The following is a 20,344-nucleotide window of genomic DNA, read 5'->3' on the forward strand; positions in this document are numbered from 1 at the left end:
TCATTATTATATCAGGAATATATTTTTTGAATGTTGTCTAAGCTATATAATCGTATGTTTCAAAAGGCGGATAGATAAACTCGGTTAATAAAGCACGCGAGATCTCAAATTCTAAACTGTGCATGAATTTGACATGTGTATATCATATTGCATGATTTTATATATTTTTATCCAGCAAATAAAATACGCTACACTTCGGTGAACAGCAGGTGGTGCTACATTGCTACATTAACTGTTATTAAAATTGGAAAAATCTCCCTGCTAAAAAACCAATAGACACCATCATAGAAATTCTATTGGATTCATTGGTTTTAATGGGAATTTTATTGGTTGTATTGGAAACTATAATGGTCTCTATGGGTCTCTGTTCGTCTCTACTGGTATGTGTTGGGTTCTATTGGTGGGGCCATTAATTGGCATATGGAATATGTCCCAAAACACAATACAAAAAGGAATTTTGTAGTGGTTTTGATGGTAAAAGCTAATGATTCCTATTGGTATTTTAGTGGAAACAATTAGGAATTTCTGTAATGGTTTTGTTTTTCTTTCAGCAGGGAGATTCAGGCGTTTTCAAGTCTCATCATGAGTGTTTTATGGACTTGATTGTTGAGTACCTTTTCTTAGATCTCACCCCTTTAGATGTGGCTCGCTGCTTCAAGGATGTAATTCGGATGTCTCATCTTCCACAGGGCATCAGGTCGGTTGGAGTCAGTTGCAGAACACCAATGGTGAAGCGAGCCCCACAAAACTGTAGCCATTTGAAATTCCATTGGGTTTAGTATTACGATGACATTGACAATTTATGCATTTGGCATATGCTTTTATCCAAAGCGACTTGCAATGCATATCAGTGTTCCCTGGGGTTCAAACCCATTATTTTCTTGTTCTTGAGCAATGACCATTAAGTCACATCCAGTATGAGTGTATGTAATACAACAATTCTTATTTTTCTCTGGAAATCTCATTTCCACTGACACCACTTTTCCTATAAGTTCAACCATAATGAAAAAAAATAATTCACACATAATTAGCTTAAACTTAAAATTAATTGAAATACACTGATCCTACAATGAATGACAAACACGCTGAGAGGAAAAAAATGACAAACATCACTATTGCTGTTTTTATTACTTTATTTTTATCCATCATTACATATTTTCAAAATGCCAAAAAAGTACTTTAACAGCACTGGCACTACTAATACTGTGACCAAAACACCAGAAAATTCATAGCGAGGGAACATTTCTAATTCCTTTTTTAAATATGAATGGAAAAATAGTGTGCAAATTAAACAATAATACCAAAACTAAAACAAAACCCTCCTGTCATATGACACAGAAAATGCGTAACAAAGTTTACAAGTGTTAAGAAAGAGTGCATACTGGTCCCACATCGATTTCAATTCTGATTTAAACAACAAAAGTTTTAAAGTTTCTTATCAGTAAGGCCTCTCTCTCCTGTCATGTCTCTGGTCACCTCTAAAAAAAAAACATAAAACAGAGAAGACATTAAAATATATTGTGCCCTCATGTTTAAAATAGTATTACAAGCCAGTGTATGACAGTAAATAATGTAAAAACACTTCTAGTAATTAATTCCTTAAAGACATGCAACAGTGTGCATAATTAGAAGTCACCTCTTGAGTCCATTTTTCCAGGTCCGTATCCTCCCCGGTCTCCTCCTCTGCCTCCTCTAAAGCCCCCTCGATCACGACCACGGAACCCACCTCGATCTCCTCCTCGATCAAAACCACCTCTGCCGCCCCGGTCCCCATCATAACCACCTATACAAACACATGCTTTTAAGCACTTTCCACAAGTGAATCAAGTCAGATGATGCCTTGACACTGCAGTCATTTTGGCAGGAAGGTTTCTCTTTACCTCCCATCGGTGGCATTCCACCTTCACTGCCTTCAGGTTTGGGAGATTTGCACTGATTGCACTCATTTCGCCATGAGAAGTTCAAATTACCGCACGTCCTATACACAATGGAAAAAGAAAGTGTAACATTTGCTTCAGAATAACATCTTCAGTCAAGAGTATGTGCAAACATACGGGTTTGAACATTTCCAGTCCCCTGCTCTCTGCTGGCCACCATTGCCGCCGCCGCCACCACCTCCTCCTCCATTATTGCCTGGGAAACCACCACCTCGTCCTCCACCAAATCCCCCACGACCCATTGGCCCTGTGGGAAAGGAGACAAAACAATGTTAGGAAACAAAAGGCAATCACTTGAAGAGAAGGAAACCAAAAAAATATACAGAGGCTTTACCTCCACGACCGCGACCACCTCTCATGCCTCCACCTCCTCGTCCAAAGTCAGCCCTACGAGTGGCGAAGGACACCTTGATTGGGTTTCCATTGAAGTCTTTACCTGTAGAGAAAAGTTATATGTATGTAACACGATTTAAACAGACAATAATAGTGCGCACTGGATTCAAGAAAGGAGATCATGTATGTTGTCACACGGTCCATTTTAACCCACCGTCAAACCAATCAATGGCAGCCTTGGCAGACGGGGGGTCATCAAAGGAAACTGTAGCTTCACCCTTGAGCTTGCCTGTCTCTCTGTCTGTATACAGATTTATCATGGGTAATCCGGTCTTCTTATTGAGCTGTGTGAGGAAATGAGAATAGTGAGGCAAAGTAAAAACAGCTGCTGCACATCAGTTTTTTTGCAACCTTCTGTATTTGTTTACCTTGATGATGCCAATCTGTTTGAAAAACTCTGCGACCGAGTCCACAGTGTAGTTGTCTCCAAGACCTTGTACAAAAATGGTGTTGTTGTCAGAGTTATCCTGCTCCTGCACTGTAATAAACAACAAAAAAATGAGTCCTTACTGTTTCATGTGTAATTAATGCACAATATAAGTAACTCTAGTTCAGATGAAGTACTTACTGTTTGGCCCACCAGCTCCATGATCCCTGGGCCCTTTGAAGTAAAGGAACAGTCATGTATATTAAATACTGTATGCACATAGATAATTCACAAAACCGCATTTACATTACTTTTGACTTTCCCTTTTTAGGTCTTATACATACATAAACACCACATAAAATACAATATACTCCAGGAAACTGGAACTAAAGCAAATATAGCTGCATTTCTGACTAAATAACAGCAATTATACAATCACAGTTTTAAATCAGACCATTGTGCCTGCTTTTAAAAATAAAACTTGTCTAGTTGGAAATGCAAAACTAACATTTGAGCACAGGTAGGAGAATTTTGTTGCTACCACCCTAATTGTTGTAGCTTGAGTTATCCTTATAAACAGATTTTACTCAATTACTCCACATAATGCCCATTCATATCTTTCATGTTATAGAGTTAGTGGTTACACACACAAAATCCACCCAACCGCAGAAAAAAAATTATACATTTACAGTGTAACAGTGTTTGGACATTTTTGGGGTCACATTTTTTCAGCTTATTAGTTTGGAGGTATTTAGTCAACTTTTAAACATGCATAAGTTTCAACCAACCAACTACTTTTAAACAAATATTATTTTTTTTAACCAGGCACTACATATACACCCATTTTGTTTGTTGTTGGCTGAATAACTAAACACCAGTTTAGAAACATCACATCAAATATTATATGGGAGACAATTGTACTGTGGAACTCTACGCCATTTGAGATGAGGTCATTTTCCGCCCCACGAAAGCATATTTCCAAGTTCTCAATTTCTTTGATGTTCAAGTCCATACCTCATCCCCAAGATGTGCCCAGGTTAAACAACCACCACCACAGTTTTAAATGTGCTGTGTGTAGATGTCACCAACATCTAGCGGTGAGATTGCAACCAACAGCTCAGTCCACAGTTCACCCCTCCCTTTCGAAACGCAGAGAGAAGCTATGGTAAACACCATAGGACAAATGTGTCATCATCTGGAACTGCCCTGCAAAGCAGTCTCTCCGTTTCGGGCTACTGTAAAAACATGGCGGTCCAAAATGGCGACTTCCATGTAAGGGGACCCACTGTGCATGTAGATAAAAACGGCACTTTCTAAGGCAAGGTACACAGTGCACCTTTAATGCAACCACAAATACATTTCCAAATAATGAAATAAGTTACCGACACAAAGCATACAAAGATTGTAATGGTCAACTTTTTTCTAACACACATTGTAATATTCCTTTATCATGTCTTTGGGTAAGACTACTAAAAATTGACATATACATATGGTGTACTTTCATTATTTGAGAGCAGGTAAATTAAGGAAGATGGTGTATTTGGCAACCATAAAGTGTAGTAGTGTCATTTTTTTCAGATTTTTCCTAGTCTTAAGCAAAATAAGAAAAAAAGATTTTATGTAGAACATGAGTTTTAGTGGACCCGACTTCATATCATTGCTTTTTTGAAAACTGTTTTTAAGCTAGCCAGACACGCAAGCAAGCTTCGTTACCTTGTTATACCCGTAAGTGCAGTATGAAAATGTGTAACAAACACAAGCAAGTAGGTTTCAGTCTGTTGTTGACATGCTCAGACATTTGTAATTTATATTTTAAATCATCCCATATATTGTGAGTAAACAATCATATTAATTCATTATCTTCAGGCCTCCATTTGAGAAACTTGGATGTAAAAGCCACTAAACATGACCTCCGTCAAAAAAGAATGATATTGGCCAAATGCTCTCGGCACATATTAAATGTTAATCAAATACCTTCGCTTCAAATATTACATTTTTTGCCTTGTGTTGATTTATTAGTTATCAGGATCTTTATTAAACCAGTGTGACCTTAAAACCTTAATCTTATATTTGGCCAAACTGACACAAACAGATTAGATTCTCAAGTATAATTTTTGTTTTCTTTCAAAATGATTTCAAAAAGCAAACCACATAATGCAAGTTGTTTGGTGAAGAAAAAAAATCCATGACAAAGTATGTTATCTCCAAGGTACTCCATTATATAAAAAAAGCACCACAAAAAGTTTAGTAATCAGTACCAGAATTTTTGATTGGGAAGACTGACGGACATTTTGAATATTCAACACATTCCCTTGGATTTACAAGACAATTCCAGTCTTGTTGGAACACTTGAGCCGATAAAGGTTTACACAGATCAATTCTCAAACAGTCTGACCAATATAAAACTAAACTGTGCCAAGACAAAACCATTCTTGGCACAGTTTAGTGTATTTGTTGGACCTGTTCATTGACTTCAATTCTTCTACATTTGGATTCACATACATGCAGCAGCTTTTGGATGATGATCATGTTCTAGGGCTGAGTCGGTGTATAGTCCACCATTTGGTAAAATATGTAAGAAACTGATGAATTCCTTTAACTCCGCTTCCAATTCTAGACCTAATGATTGTGCTTGAAAACCATCTCAAACACCCACAAAAGCACAGAGTTATACCGAAGATTCCTTATGATGTTTCACAAGAGTGTCAGGAGCTTAACAAGGGCAAATATCTTTCCAAGCTCCCATTATAGGTTTATTATAGCCTCCAGGTGATACAACACTTATCAATATTCCACAACTGCCATTTCACCAAGATCATTAGATTTTGTTTGTACAACGTATACAAAAATCATAATGATGTCATATTAACGTGCATAATGGTAATAACAGTTTAGTTTTTTCCCCTTATCTTGACCACATACATGGTTACCACATTCATTTCAGTCTATGACATGATCAGACCCCATTCCTCCCTCCTAGACCAGGCACTCTTTAAACCCCTGAGATTCCTTGTTTAAAGAGTTTGTCACTTACCACCAAACTTATTGAATCCTCCACGATCGCCCATTCTGATGGAGAAGAAGAGACAAGCGAGACGAATTGAAGGTTGATGAGGGTGATGCCCCATTTCACTCTTGAGGCTGGAAAGACCCAATCATCTCCACCATTCTTTCTACAAGATTCCGATCGACCCACTTTCCCTGCTGTCCCCTCTCACTAAGATCATCTTGGATCATAACCCATAAGGGCTTTTGGAAACCTTGTAATATTTCTTCCTATAGTCATGCAGGCTGTGTATTATTACCTTTTGGCTGATTTTGTTTTAAAGAACTCCTACCGCATTTTGTAACCGTTCAAGATTTATACTTTTCAGTGCATCAGTGGACTGAATCCTTTGTACAGATTAAAGGCCCTTTTTTTAACCCAGGACCTTCACCCATCCATTACATAGGAAAAGGCCATATTCTGTTACTTTGAACAGAAACATTTGCTTTTAAAGTAATACTGAAATATCTGACGTAAACAGCACCTTTTAGAATAATTCGGTGGTTTTGTAGTTTAGATGAATTCCTTTAAAATGTAAGATGATCCGAAATTAAATTTTTTAAAGAAAACCCATTTCCCTTGCACTAAAGTCCTATAAAAATAGTCATGCATGTCTCAAAGGTATTATCGACTAATCCTCACATTCTCAGTCCTTTTATTTAAGCTTTCTAGATACTGTGATTCCGTTTTTTTGTCTTCCTCAAAAGGAAAAGCCTAAACCGCTGAACCTTGTAGGAAACAGCCTAGGAGGAGATTTAAAGATTCATTAAAGCATTGAAACACACATTAAAACTGTAGGAGAGGATGGAGAAGATTTAAATAACAAGCGTTTTCATGACAACACCTTGAAGTGTGAACCACATGTGTGACCACAACCTCTGATGAGTTTAAGATCATCTGCTGCTAACGTGACCTGACAATGGTAGTAACCAGAGTACAATAGGCAAATTGTAAAAAATACTAATAATTGTTTGCTATTTTCCAAATTATTTTTTACAAGCTTAACAACATTTAAACCATGTCATGCTAATAAAATGCATTTATAAATTTTTTATTTAAAGGGATAGTTCACCCCAAAATGATAAATAAACGTAGTTTTACAGAATACACTGTCAAATAATTTGCATATTTATACGGGGTGTTTTAGTATTGTTTACAATGTTTGCATAATGGCTTAAAGGGGCCATGGCACAAGACTTTTCAAATAAATCTTTGGTGTCCCCAGAGCACATATGTGAAGTTTTAGCTCAAAATACCATATAAATAATTTATTATAGGATGTTAAAACTGCCACTTTGTTGGTGTGTGCAAAAATGTGCCTTTTTGGGTGTGTCCTTTAAAATGCAAATGAGCTGATGAAATTCAAACACTGATCACAATGATGGTGGTTTGTTGCAATTAAAACTCAATTGTAATTTTCTCTGCACTGATTGGCAGTGCTGTGGTTGCATAGTGCAGATTAAGGGGTGGTATTATTATAATAAGAGCTCCTTATGACATCATAAGGAGAGCTACATTTCAACGACCTATTTTTTCATGTGCTTCTAGAGAATGGTTTACCAAAACTAAGTTACTGGGTTGATCTTTTTCACATTTTCAAGGTTGATAGAAGCACTGGGGACCCAATCATAGCACTTAAACATGGAAAGTATCAGATTTTCATGTCATGGCCCCTTTAAATAAAAAAGCGGAAAAAAATCATTCCCAACTACGTCAGATGACGTCAACAGCATGCGCCGTAGTAGTCTGCTCGTAAACACGAACTGAATGACTTGGAGGAGAACAAATTGTGGAATAAACTTGTTTGTTTTGTTTTCTTTGCACACAAAAGTGTTCTTGTCACTTAATAATATTATTACTGAACATCTGACGGCACATGAACCTTTTTGGCAATGTCTTTCATTCTTTTCTGGAGAAAAGAATTGTGAAACTAATTGAAGTCAATGGGACAGACAGAAGCCTCACGGTTTTTATCAAAAATATCTTAAAATGTGTTCTGAAAACAATCGGAGCACTTGGTGATTTTGAAGGACACAAGAGTAAGTGATTTATGATAATCATAATTTTGTGGTGAACTCTCTCTTTAATAATTGGTCTTAAAATAATATTTTAAAAAGTAACACACCCACCTACACATACTAGGTCTTAATGCAAAAAAACATGTATATAATAACACATATTAATATATATATATAAATATTATATAAATATCAAGCTACTTAAGCAATAAATAAGGTTTTTATCCTTTATATTAAGCCTAAAAACATATGGTTTCATGCAGTATGAGTATGAAGGCAAACACGTGATGCCCTCCCAAAAAGAAAGGGGTAAAATTATAAACTTACTGCCACAGGATTTACATTTCCGAACCCATTTTTCGTTTATTTGTTTTACTGTAATCCAGGTTATCAATGATGAACAGACTGTCATTTCGAATCAAGACCTGCTTGGTCATTCAGATTCTAAATCATTTGTGTTCAATGTTATGTGAACCTCTGGCTGGTTGCATTGTGTGCAGATTGATGACAAGGAAAGTTCTCACAATATTTAATTATATTCAGCACACTTGCACCAACTTCATGCATCATTTTAGGTAAATACTTGAGGATACGAGGACCACCAATAAATTATACACCAGACCACTCAGGCCTCCAAATTCAGTAAAACTTAATGTCAAAGTTGTTGTTTTATGTCAACCGTAACGGTGTAACCAAATCAAGATACTTAATCGTCATTTAATCGAGGTCAAGGCCACCATTTACTTTCAGCCCAGCCAGTTTAGGTTTGCATACAGTGGAACACCTTTGGCTCTATTTTAATTGAACAAACAGTTCAAACCTTTAAATATGACCAGCTCCACAACTTGTCCCACACTAGCACCTCTAATCCTTTAAAACTAGCTTTTTCCCTAAATAACAGACTGATGTATACAAGTGGAGTGCATGTGGTGAAGAAAATGACTTTTTTTAAGAAACATATGAACTTAATGTGCTTGCTTACCCCATTCCTCCTCTGCCACGAGGACCTCCACGACCACCTCTGTCAAACCCACCCGCCCCTCGACTTCCAAAGCCACCACCTCCTCCCCCACGACCACGTCCACCTCTGGCATCCTGGCTATATCCACCATCTTGGCCTCCGTAACCGCCTCCTCCACCCCCACCACTCATGGGAGGGGAATCCTGATTGTACCCTGCAATTGAAATCCAGTTTAAAGCTTCTCATTTGATCTTGTCTTATACATGCAAGATAACCTCACAAATAAATTTGCCAAAAATATCGCTCACCTCCTTTTCCATATTGACTTTGTTGTCCATAATTTTGAGGTGGAGGGGAACTGTAGTTGGGAGGTTGGTTGTAAGGACCTCCTCCATGCGGAGGAGACTGTTGTTGCCCTCCGCTACCCCCATATCCACCACTCTGACCTCCACTGCCTCCATATCCTCCAGATTGCCCACCACTGCTACTATAACCACCACCACCACCACTCTGACTTCCATAGCCACCCCCACCCTGCTGCTGCCCATAGCCAGATGATTGGGAGTTGCTGCTATAGTTACTGAAACACAAAATAGGGTTAAACCGTTAAAATGTAATTCAACATTGTTTATGACACAATGCCAAAGCAGTTTAAAGTTACAGTTAAATTAATTTTACCCCACAAACTTACCAGAGCCAGAAGAAGGGGCAGACTGATGCTGGTTATAGCCAGAGAAAGAAGACTGCTGGTTGTAGCCTCCGCTTTGAGACGGTGGAGGCTGACTGCCACTATTGTAGCCTCCAGAATTAAAGGACTGACTGGACTGATTGTAGCTCTGAGAGGGGGGCTGAGACCCATATCCTCCTAAAAAAGTTAAGATGTTGTGTAAGTTGTGACCCTCGCATTGCCCACAACAACATTTGAAACTCCCCCACTATTTTCTGATGAACAAAACTAAATGATACCCGACTGGGACTGTCCATAGTTGGAGCCATATCCACCCTGATTATAAGTAGAAGAGCTGCTCTCTGAGTTTTGGTTATAACCTCCATAGCACTGTTGGCCGTAGCTCTGACCAGGGGGTTGACTGTAACTCTGGCTGGACTGCCCTCCATAACCACTGTGCATGGATAAACACAATTGACAAGTTTTTTTGGTTTTGTTTATTTTATTATTTAATTTATTTGCAAGCATGAGTATGATCCACCATGTAATCGTGTGATGAAACATTAGGATGGGCGATAAACTTACCCATGGCTTGAAGACTGGGCATAATCTAAAGAGAAAAGATCAATCATGTTTATTATGGTGATTTATTGGTTGTGGTGTGGCATAAAAAGCATCGATCTGCACGAGCCTTTGTGCAAAATAATAGTTCACGTGAGGTATGAATAGTCTAATTGTAGAACAAGACAAAATCTCTCCCTGCTGAAAAAACAATAAATCCATTACAGAAAATTCTAATGGTTTTATTGGGAATTTTACTGGTTCTAATGGAATATGGCCCAAAACAAACTACAGTGTAGTGGTTTTAATGGTAAAAGCTAATGGTTCCCATTGGTATTTTAATGGAAACCATTAAAATTTTCTGTAATGGTTTTTTTCAGCAGGGCTCTCTATAAACGAACCACTGATGCCAGTTGTGACCGTTTTAGTATTTGTTATAATGTAACGTTATATGAGCGCTTAACAAACAATGTCTTTAATTTTTCAAATTTTATTCTTAACATTAATTTGTAATCGATGTATTGTTGATCCTCAGAATACGCTCAGAGTAAAATATAGGTCAGTAGCACAAACCAGGTCAAATTCTTGTAAAAGCCGCAAACAAAATGGCGGAAGCCGACATGTTCTTCTCTTTTGCCTGTCACAAATACATTACATATGCATCAAATACGCCTATCGCTACAATAACATGTTCATTATTGTGTCTCTAAATGTTTTCGCTAAATGTTGTAAGAAATACACGTTTGAAGGACAAACGGCTAACGTTAATTTAGCTACGTTTTGTATCACCGTGTTATGCCTTCGCCTAGCAAGGAATAACAAAGCAAAATAATCAATGGTAACGTAATATTGATTACATCTTACCATTAGACGCCATGATAGCGCTTGAAATCCTGTTCAGAAGCTGACGACTAATCTAACCAGTAACCAGTGTGGCCACCTTTATTTAGCAATATCAATTATCAACTGCGCAATTTTGCAGAGTCTGACTGCGTTTTGTCCGTTCGTGTCTGTAGGAGGCACCAGTGATGTCACCAGATATGTACGACTTAGTGGGCTCTGCGCAGATAATTCGGCGAATGACATCAGAACATCGCGAGAGCGAGTAGGAAGCTGTGCTTTCCAATCGCTCTCGCGGAATTTTGACGTTGTATGTCGATAGTTCTGCACAGGGCCCCGTGAAATCCAACACCTTTTGGACACAAATCCATTTGATGTTGACAAAAGTGTAGAATAGTGTTCATGCTCTTAGTTTAACAAGTGATTAAACACTAGAAACAACAGTTCTTGAGGTTTATTGTTTTCATTAGGTACAAAAATCATATGAACAACTGCATGTAACACATTTTATGTATAAAAACCATTAAACATGCTTTACATTGTTAAAAAAAAAGGGAGAAGGGAGAGACCATGACAAGTATGCATATCATAATTGATAAGATTTCAAATGAAAATTAAAAGCTAAACAAACCAATGTCATACGCATAAAAACGAATAAAGAGAGGAATGGTGCAAAAGGGAGCATACCACTTTTAAGACAAATGAGATTACAACACTGATGTTAAATGACATGGTAATATGTAATGTGCAACAATATGCAGTAAAGGCCATTTCATTTTTTATTTAAAATTTGAAAACAAGATCTATAAAGTCATGATTTAGGATATTGGCTTTTAAAGTGTTTGGAGGTCTTAGGAATCTTAGGAATATTTTTTTTCATTTCATCATGTCACATATTATATCCTTAATAAAAATGTGCACTTGTTTTGTCTTGCATTCATTCATAACATTTACCATCACGACAGCATTCAAAACACAGCATCATGGCAAGTCAATGCGACACCAGCAAACCTGGTTTGCTGCTTTTTACACAATACCATAACCACACTTTTCGTTAAATTTCCCTGGTACGTGTGGTACATCAACGTAACTAATCTACTGTATCCAAAAGAGCACTAATGCTAAAAAGAGGCCTAGAATCAAAAGCGTTTGACTTTCACTCTTTGAAGCATGACCCAACAACTGAGCTTCTGGAACTGTGGAGCGGATGAGGCTCGCAAAACTTGAGACTTTGGAGTAGACACCTGGTCGGTTTCTTTGAGCACACCCAAGTCCAAAACTTACCACTCCTACCTGAACCCATGTCCCATTGACAACAGGACAAACTAGAGGGCCACCAGAGTCCCCCTGAGAGAAATACAGACATTTATTTAAACAGTAAGACAATCATTACAAACCACCATTTAGTACACAGATGTGTAATTTCATACCTGACAGGAATCTTTGCCTCCCTCCACATATCCGGCACAGATCATGTCTGATAGGATGTTCACCTTTTCTGAATCAGATGGTGGAATCTGGTACATGGATTGGCAGGAATACTGGTCAATAAGGGGCACTTGCACTTCCCGCAGTGTCCCAGCTCCAGTGAGGGATACTATTTGCATAAATGAAAGGAAATTACAAAATATTCATACTGGGAGATCGCAACCTTATCTCACTTCCAAGTCAAAAATTTGAATCTTTTATTTAAAGCAGTGGCAATGACATCCTTGTTTTAAATACATTCGGAAATCATGAAGATACTGAGCCAGCAAGTTACCAAAAAAAACAATAGTATTATGTATACTCCACTATTTCCCTTGCTTTTGAGTTTCTTTTAAAGTGAAATATTCAGCAAACTAATCTCTTGGTAATGCAATGCATACTGATATACTTACCCCCCTCTTGAGTGTGGCCCCAGCCTGTGACATAACATAAGGTTCCACTTTCAAACTGAAGGCCAGCATGAGGCAGACACACAGGCTGGATCCTGTCTGACCAAGTGACCGGGGAGCGCAGCTGTACTAAAGCTAAGTCTCTGCCCTCCTGCGGGTTAGAGTATCCCTCTGGAACAACCACTCGCTGCACCTGACTGACAATCTCAAACTGGTTATTGCCATTGAGCTGATAACGTCCCATGTACAGATTATACGAAGACACTTCCGAAGGCCTTTAGGGAGAAGACAGAAAACATTACATTGTCCCATGTAATTTTGAATATTTTGTTTGACCCCCTGTAAGGCTTGGAATAAACAGGAAATCGAGAAGTTTGACAAAAAAACAATTTCATCGTATAATTGAGGAAAATGTTGGAAACACTGGCATACTTAGGAAAGCAGTGTGCTGCAGAAAGGACCCAATTTCTTGCAATTATGGATCCACCGCAAATATGGCCATTCGTAACCGTTTGGATGTCCACTTGCCATGGCCATGCCCCTTCCGATGCTTCAACTCCTCCTACAATGCGTTTTCCCAGTGGTGGCTTACCACATGCTTGTGTGAGTAGGTCAGAGATAATTAGAATACATACACTAGAGATGTTCTTACAAAACACACCTATCATTAACCAAACTTTCAGAGATTTATTACATCAACCCACTGTCTAAACTGGGACCAATACAAACATGAAACAAAAGGAGTTTAAAAACTGTTGGAGGTAAGGTTACGAATCTAAAGAGAGAAACTGTATGAACTACCTTGTGCATCACATGTTGACACACCTGTATTGCAGTAGATTCAAAGACAGAAATACAAAATAAGTATCATGGGCTTAATGAGTGCTTTGAATCAAAAGCCATTACTACAAATAGATGCCTTACCTGTCCCAACCAAGAGAATCAGCAAGTGAATCGATTTAAGTGAATCAGTCATTCTAATGTGTTGACAGAGTCTCTGTAAAGAATAATGTAAATGTTTTTAAACCTAAATTAGGTTGTTTGCCCTTAGGATGACCCTCGGGGTCTAATGCAACAAAGAACAAACACTTACTTGTAATGTCAGAGGTCCTATATCCAACAAGAAATAATATTTGTCAGTCAGATGTGTGAAAAAAATGCAATGAGCTCCGTCCGTGTGATGCGCGTTTTGTTTTTAAAGCACAAAACTATTTAAAGCCGAATCCCTATAGACCTCAATCGCGCCGAGATACGGATAAACAATGTCTTGTTTTGAGAACGATACATGTTCTTATTTTCACAACAAGTTTACATAAACCTTTAGGATGAACAAGAGAGAAGAAATGAACGCCCTAAGAAAAGAAGAAATTTTCGGATGCCTGCGTGAGTACCTGTCCGTGTATACCTGCTGGCAGCATCCAATCACAATCCGCATTTTCAATCTCCTCCCAAATAATGAGCCCGTTGTTCTCAGTATAGAGATGATTCACACAGTGGAGGACAGCGGAATTCCTGCCTAATGTGCTATACACTTAGATTACTGACAGACAACAGTTTGTAAGATTTTCAATGAAATTATTTTAGGATAAATCGTAATTTATATATATTTATGTATTTCTGGCCATTTTCTTTTTATATAATAAAGATAGACAGCCTGAATTAGCTTGTAACCTATTTCACTTTCTCATCGTTGCCCTTGATTGTAAAGTATTTTGAGTTTCACGTTTAATTTGATAAAACAGACTGACTGTGTAGTACCATTATAATAAACCTAATATATTTATCTTCAGAAATAACTTTATTATTTACTTTTAACACTTGAAAAATGACTCATAAAACAAAAAAGTTTTTTTTCTCGTGCCTACTGAATAAGACAGACTCACTTTGTATTCTGTCCTAAAATTAAAAGACTGAGCAGTGTATTTTTTTTAAATAAAAATGACTAAAAACACAATGATTATATATTTCACATAGAAATAACTAAAAATGTTGTTTCATTATTTGACAGACCATTCCTTTAGACAAGTCATTTGACCCTCTGCCATATATACCCTTATACCTATGTTTCTTACCTATAGACAATGTAGTATCAAATTTCAGGTAAAAGCCAGACAGGTGCTTCATGAGATAAAGGTAATTCTATACTCCCTAATGAATAATTTAGGATAACTGTTGCTTTATTTCAGTTTTTGCTTGATTAAAAAAAAAGACGTGAACTTGAAAGGGAGTCTGGAATTAAATATTAAACCACTTAACAAAACACTGATCAACTCAAGTAGTACACTGATGTAAATAATTGTTATATTTAAATAAAGAAAGGCTCAACACAACAAAATGATTGTTTTTCATTTATTTAAAAAAAGAGATAACGTATTCAATGAAATGACAATGTACATCTTTAATTTTTCCCTCATTGAGAAAAGTATTTCTACATTAGTGACAAACATTTGAGTTGAGAGGCAGTCTGACTTTCTTCTTTCTTTTGATGTGTATGATTCCCATCATTTTTTGGAAATCTTGGCCTGCTTGTGTTTAGGTGGTGCCCATTTCAAACAATGTGTGTCCACTGTTAAAATGCACAAATTGAAATATTTTAATTTAGAGCTTTAAAATACAGTAGTAAAAGAAACAGCAGTTTTCACATGGCTCCTAAAAATGCCTAAACATTTCAAAACTAAGCATCAACAAAAATGTAATACTAAAGAGAAAGGAAAATAACTCTGTTACCTGTTATTGGTGGTTTCTTATACTGTGCACTTTTGAGATGTTCCTCTACAAGTTTTGGTGTGACACAGATCACATGCTGACCTTTCCAGTACTTAACCATGTTTAGAGACTGCAGTGTGCTGATGATGTCACTCTGTGTAATACTTGTCATTTGACTGTGGGCACAGACAAAATTCCATTTTGGTCTAAATATTAAAAACTTGGCTGTAAATAGTACATAGCAGAGTACTGATCTGCTTCTGTTTTCCCTTTTTCATTATTTAGCCAAACTTGTACTATTTACAAATGTACACGTTTATGTGTTAGGACACCATGCATTTATTTGTATGCTATTGAGTACTCAATTGAATGTGTACCTGAGGTCTTTAATGGACAGTGTCCCTCTGAAATCACGCAGAATTTCTAACAGTACCCATGACCAGTAACTCCTGTAACTTAGCTTCCCCAAGTCCGACAGAGGCTTCTCCGGAGACCCCACTGTACTCTCAAGCTTAGATAATTCATAACCTGACATGAGTTATAAAACACACAAAAAACTAGCCACCTCTAAGTGTAAGTAGTAAAACCAAAGGTGATAAACCATCAAATGACTGACACAGAACTGAAACTTACTGAATGCAATTAGAAATTTTCCATATCCTCTTCGCTGGTATGGAGGCAGAGTGAGAATACAAGCAACATTGTTTCCGTCTGGGGATTCTTTCTCCTGCACAAGGAAAAGGCAGAATAAAATAATAAATAATTAATACATTTGTGCTTACACCTAGTATACAAGTCAGTATATTGATCACATTTTTTCAAAACACATTTTAGCAATTCCAAACCACATTAATCACCATAATAACCATACATTTATAATTTATGTATATAATCATGTATAAGTGATATATTCTAATTATGGCTGGACATTAAACACTCCTTATCTTCAGGTGTGCAAAATTATTACTTTTACATATAAAATGGGTTTAACTTGCACTGAAAATGTATTATTAAATGTATGTATTATGAAAATAAAGGATATTAGCTGCAAAGTGAAATAAGAATGAATTGTCAAATCACCAGGAATTCTTTAATTTCCAGTTTTTCAGTACTGCAACCTTCCTGGTCTCCAGATATACAAGATGTCAGATACTTTGCTTAGGTAAAGAATCCTAAACTTCATCCCCACTTAAAAAACTTCATCCATTTATTGACACTGGATTCTTTTAAGACTTTATAGACAGATAGGTTGAGCGTGACCAGCATTACTTCTCTTTGTATCACTATTTGAAGAATTTATCTTCCAGAATTTCCACAGTAAGGTTTGAGAGTTCATTTCAAGACCATCTCCAACCATAAAAGGTCACATCTCCATTTTGCTATTTCTATAGCATTGCGTCTTTCTCATTGGAATTTAATAATGAGTTTTCAGTGTGCGTGAAAACTTTATTTGAACAATTTACAAGTAAAAGAAAACCTGCATAAGAATAACGCATACTTGAATAGAAGATGTGTTTCACTTCCAGGCGTCATAAACAATAATATATGACTTATAAATTATGTGGGCACCGATATATCGGTCGATGATGCTTGCTATGCTTCTCAATGAAATACGGTGAAATGCCGCTACATCCAAAAGCCAGAGGGCACTCTTGTGCAGAAATTCAATATGCGCTGCAGACGAAGAACCACGCAGATGAAGAACCACACACAGGCAGCAAAGGCCCTGTCCCAAACGGCGCAGTTCATGTGGACTTTCGATCTCGTGGCCTTAAATTGCGCATGCTCGCTTAGTCTATGAGACCGTAGTGTGTCCCATCTGTCATTTTTAGGTTTTGAAGTGTGCTCATCAGCGCCCCCTTTATCCCCTTAATGTGGTCTCGGGCGAAGCCCGCACTGCAGCAGGCTTCATGCACTTTACCAACCCAGAAGTCCTTGCAAAAGAGCAATCAGAGCAATCCGACGACAGAAGGGAGGAGTTCACGCTGACGGGCAACTTCTCTTCCTATTTCCGGCATGACGCTCGAGTCTGTGGCAAAACACGTCTCCGGTGCACCCACGTGGACTTGCATCAAGGGTCCCTAAACTCTGCACTCTATGATGTCATCAAAGTGTGGACTCTGAGGAGGACCAAAAGTCCGGGGTGGGCCATTTGGGACAGGGCCTATGATGACACGCAGCTCCAGGAAATGGCTTAAGGATATATTTATATTGCTGTTCTTCAAACCTTTTCAGGTATTTTCATGATAATAAAGATTATGTATAATGATTATGTTGCTTTTTTAAATGCATGTTATAAATGACTCAAACTAACAGTGATTTCAGATCGATAAGGACTTACTGGTCAAAAGCCGTAGTACATGAAATAGCGGTGAATAATATCGGCGGTGCAATTCAGAATAGTTATCAGCCACGTATTATTAGTGTATATCGGCATTTTGTATAATAATTATGCATGCAGTGTAGATGCAATGTAAAAAATAGTAATAAATACACTTTACCTTAGAGAAGTAACCCACAATGTGTGCTCCCTGTTTGTTGACTTCAGTGAGGATGTAAAAGATGAATGGCTCCACATCAAAGTAAAGTGTTTTATGATCCAAAAAGAGCTTTGCAAGCAAGCATAGATTCTGACAGTAGATCTACAGCAAAAAAGTGGAGGACAATATAATGAGAAAAACGGTCTCATAAAAATAAAACACAATAAAGATAATAGATTGGGTTTAAGCCTGTGTCTTGTCCCCTTAATGCTTATGATGGATGAGCTCTCACCTTATGGTCCTTTCCGTCCACCTCATATACGGAGATATTGTTTCTGCGGTAAATTTCTTTGCCTGGGGGCTGACGCCACTGACACTGCGACTGTAACAGGAGCCATTGAGGAACAAAGATGTGGGAAAACAAAAGGAAAAATCATTGCCAACTTTACTGATGGTAGATGGCACAGTGAAAATGAAAATTCTGAAACCTCTCAACCATAACCAGAATCATTTCAATCACAAACTGACTTAAACAAAAATTTAAAAACATATGAAGAGCTCAAATTCAAAACCCGCTGATTTTTTGTGAATGAGCTTATTTGTTAATCAGACTCTTAATGGATTCTGCCTAATAACCTGTATTTCTGAATGACCTGAGGGGAAGATTAGGCGTATTTTATGTGAACGTATTTTAATGAATGTATAGTACGTGTCAAGAGCATTAGGTTACAATCATCATCTCATTTTTGAAGGAGGTAGCATTTTGTGGGTTTTGCATCTGAAATCTTCATATGCTTCATATGCCAAATTTCTGCCCAAGATGTAGTGCCCCCTGTGGTTCAAACACTAAGCTTGTGTATCAATAACACAGATTTAAATATTTAAAAAAAAACACATTGAGGACTGACCAAGTGGTATCTGAAAGTCTTTTCAAACTTCATGTACTTCAGGCAGTATTCACATATCCAAAGCTTAGGCTGTTTTCCATAGTCCTCAGGGAAGGGAGAGAAGTACCATGCATCTATCTCGAAGTTACCAATCTGGATCTTGTCCACATATTTTACTTTTGTGATCTTAGAAATGAAAAAGGCAGTTTGTTATGTAATGCTATCACAGAAAAAAAGTACTGATAACTTAAAACAAACTATACTGCTCTTACAGCTTCATGCTCTTTCTCCAGTGCCGCAGTGGTGGGGTCCATCTCTGCATAGGTCTAAAGGAAGAAATTGTAGGGTCAGACTAAACAAGTTTTGCTATAGGACTGATATTCAGTATACAAGTTAGAAAACTAACAAAATGTTATGAAATATACAAAGCATGACTTAGATTTTATAGAGAATAACTTGATGCACAGAGGATTGACAGGAACCTTCTGAACGTGGTTTATCTCATCGTGTTTACGCTTCTGGTTTCGGGTGATCTTCCTCTCGGGCTGGTCTCCAAGGTCTCCTCCTCCTCCTCCACCACCACCACCTTCCTCAACACTCTTTCTCACTGCATCTTTATCTGTCTTTGTCAATGCCAAACGAGCCTTTCCAACCCACTCATCCAAACGTCTGTTGACTGCAAATAATAAGAAAGGACACGCTCACTTTGTGAATTAGTGCATTGCTATGCCAATGTATGATCAGCCGTGAACTGCAGCAGATTTATGGCGCGTGCATGGTCATTAAATGTTATGAAATGATGAATGTTAACACTGACATCCAACATAATGGACGTAAAACTCCTCTCTGCCCTCCTGCTCGTTTAGCCTGGACTGAATAACCTCTGCTGAATCTGGGGAAAACGTAAAATACATACAGTAAGATTGCGTTTTGACGTTAATATGCGTTTCTCAAACAGTACGGTTCTCATAACAAAAACACTAGGCGATATCCTAAGTAGTTAGCATAAACTACAAATAATCTTTCGTTTCATAAACAAAACATTATAAGTTATGTCTTTAATAAGCTTACGCCATGTCTTATCCGCACGCTGACACAAGTAAGTCTCCCCGATTTCCACCGACACCTCCTGCTCTCTGCCGCAGACACGCGACACTCCATCTCCGGAGCGCGGAGTACTTGAGCCCGTGGCTTCTCTTTCTTGATCCGCGGCCTCCGTTTCGTCCTCCTCCCCTCCGCTGCCGTTCGATGAACATGTTGCCCGTGTTCCCGACTCTAGGTTTCCCCGTGCTGTGGCGGCGTGACCAGCGTCTATTTCAACGTCCATTCGTTCTTCTGAACCGCAATTATCGTACGAATTGCTCATGTTTGAGTGACGACTGTTGGGCATTGTCAGCACTACACCAGACATCATTGACGATTTGAAAACATTGCGCAGCGCGAAACACTCGTCGTCTCGAGCATGCGCAGTGAGTTTTTGGGTCTGGCGTGTTGTTTTATTTACTCATATATAAAAACAACTTTTATATATAAACTGTATACTATGTGGCACAATATATAAATGTAGTATGTATGTATATTTTTATATTTGTATAAAAATAGTA

At 37.8% G+C, this 20,344-nt stretch overlaps 3 protein-coding genes across 6 annotated transcripts; all 3 read right to left on the bottom strand.

Moving 5' to 3' along the window:
• Nucleotides 1–1,115: 1,115 nt before the first annotated feature.
• fus (FUS RNA binding protein) lies at nt 1,116–10,974 on the bottom strand. Its single transcript, XM_073857239.1, has 15 exons — nt 10,815–10,974; nt 9,975–9,999; nt 9,689–9,843; nt 9,410–9,587; nt 9,031–9,299; nt 8,744–8,936; nt 5,732–5,766; nt 2,899–2,931; nt 2,699–2,808; nt 2,485–2,614; nt 2,272–2,373; nt 2,055–2,184; nt 1,881–1,978; nt 1,637–1,783; nt 1,116–1,476 (listed from the first exon to the last, which is right to left on the bottom strand). The coding sequence occupies exons 1-15, from the start codon at nt 10,825–10,827 to the stop codon at nt 1,439–1,441; spliced, it is 1,656 nt and encodes a 551-aa protein (XP_073713340.1). The 5' UTR covers nt 10,828–10,974; the 3' UTR covers nt 1,116–1,438.
• A 247-nt stretch (nt 10,975–11,221) lies between these two features.
• On the bottom strand, nt 11,222–14,506 carry LOC129436033 (serine protease 33). Of its 4 annotated transcripts, XM_055193831.2 has the most exons (7): nt 13,761–14,506; nt 13,592–13,664; nt 13,469–13,492; nt 13,100–13,265; nt 12,671–12,942; nt 12,221–12,387; nt 11,222–12,137 (listed from the first exon to the last, which is right to left on the bottom strand). In XM_055193831.2, the coding sequence occupies exons 2-7, from the start codon at nt 13,641–13,643 to the stop codon at nt 11,886–11,888; spliced, it is 933 nt and encodes a 310-aa protein (XP_055049806.2). In that variant the 5' UTR covers nt 13,644–13,664; nt 13,761–14,506; the 3' UTR covers nt 11,222–11,885. The 4 variants fall into 4 exon arrangements, with proteins under 4 accessions (XP_055049806.2, XP_073713342.1, XP_055049805.2 ...); XM_073857241.1 differs by lacking the exon at nt 13,469–13,492; XM_055193830.2 differs by having other exon boundaries at nt 13,592–14,506.
• A 496-nt stretch (nt 14,507–15,002) lies between these two features.
• Nucleotides 15,003–20,207, bottom strand: kat8 (K(lysine) acetyltransferase 8). Its single transcript, XM_055193829.2, has 11 exons — nt 19,812–20,207; nt 19,558–19,632; nt 19,223–19,416; nt 19,013–19,066; nt 18,762–18,926; nt 18,146–18,235; nt 17,875–18,015; nt 16,007–16,100; nt 15,751–15,901; nt 15,395–15,549; nt 15,003–15,233 (listed from the first exon to the last, which is right to left on the bottom strand). The coding sequence occupies exons 1-11, from the start codon at nt 20,152–20,154 to the stop codon at nt 15,169–15,171; spliced, it is 1,527 nt and encodes a 508-aa protein (XP_055049804.1). The 5' UTR covers nt 20,155–20,207; the 3' UTR covers nt 15,003–15,168.
• Nucleotides 20,208–20,344: the final 137 nt, after the last annotated feature.

This window comes from Misgurnus anguillicaudatus, chromosome 19 (genome assembly GCF_027580225.2).
Source record: "Misgurnus anguillicaudatus chromosome 19, ASM2758022v2, whole genome shotgun sequence".
NCBI lineage: Eukaryota > Metazoa > Chordata > Actinopteri > Cypriniformes > Cobitidae > Misgurnus > Misgurnus anguillicaudatus.

Excerpts from the sequence above, each read along its gene's own strand:
- fus (XM_073857239.1), bottom strand. Across the intron at positions 2,809-2,898 it reads TGGAGCTGGTGGGCCAAACA|TGCAGGAGCAGGATAACTCT; the intron begins GTAAGTACTTCA and ends TGTTTATTACAG. Across the intron at positions 1,979-2,054 it reads GACTGGAAATGTTCAAACCC|GACGTGCGGTAATTTGAACT; the intron begins GTATGTTTGCAC and ends CATTGTGTATAG.
- LOC129436033 (XM_055193831.2), bottom strand. The coding sequence starts at position 13,643 with ATGACTGATTCACTTAAATCGATTCACTTGCTGATTCTCTTGGTTGGG. Across the intron at positions 13,266-13,468 it reads GTCAACATGTGATGCACAAG|CATGTGGTAAGCCACCACTG; the intron begins GTAGTTCATACA and ends TACTCACACAAG. Across the intron at positions 12,388-12,670 it reads GGGCCACACTCAAGAGGGGG|TATCCCTCACTGGAGCTGGG; the intron begins GTAAGTATATCA and ends TTATGCAAATAG.
- kat8 (XM_055193829.2), bottom strand. The coding sequence starts at position 20,154 with ATGATGTCTGGTGTAGTGCTGACAATGCCCAACAGTCGTCACTCAAAC. Across the intron at positions 19,633-19,811 it reads GCGTGCGGATAAGACATGGC|ATTCAGCAGAGGTTATTCAG; the intron begins GTAAGCTTATTA and ends CGTTTTCCCCAG. Across the intron at positions 15,550-15,750 it reads CTGTCCATTAAAGACCTCAG|TCAAATGACAAGTATTACAC; the intron begins GTACACATTCAA and ends CTGTGCCCACAG.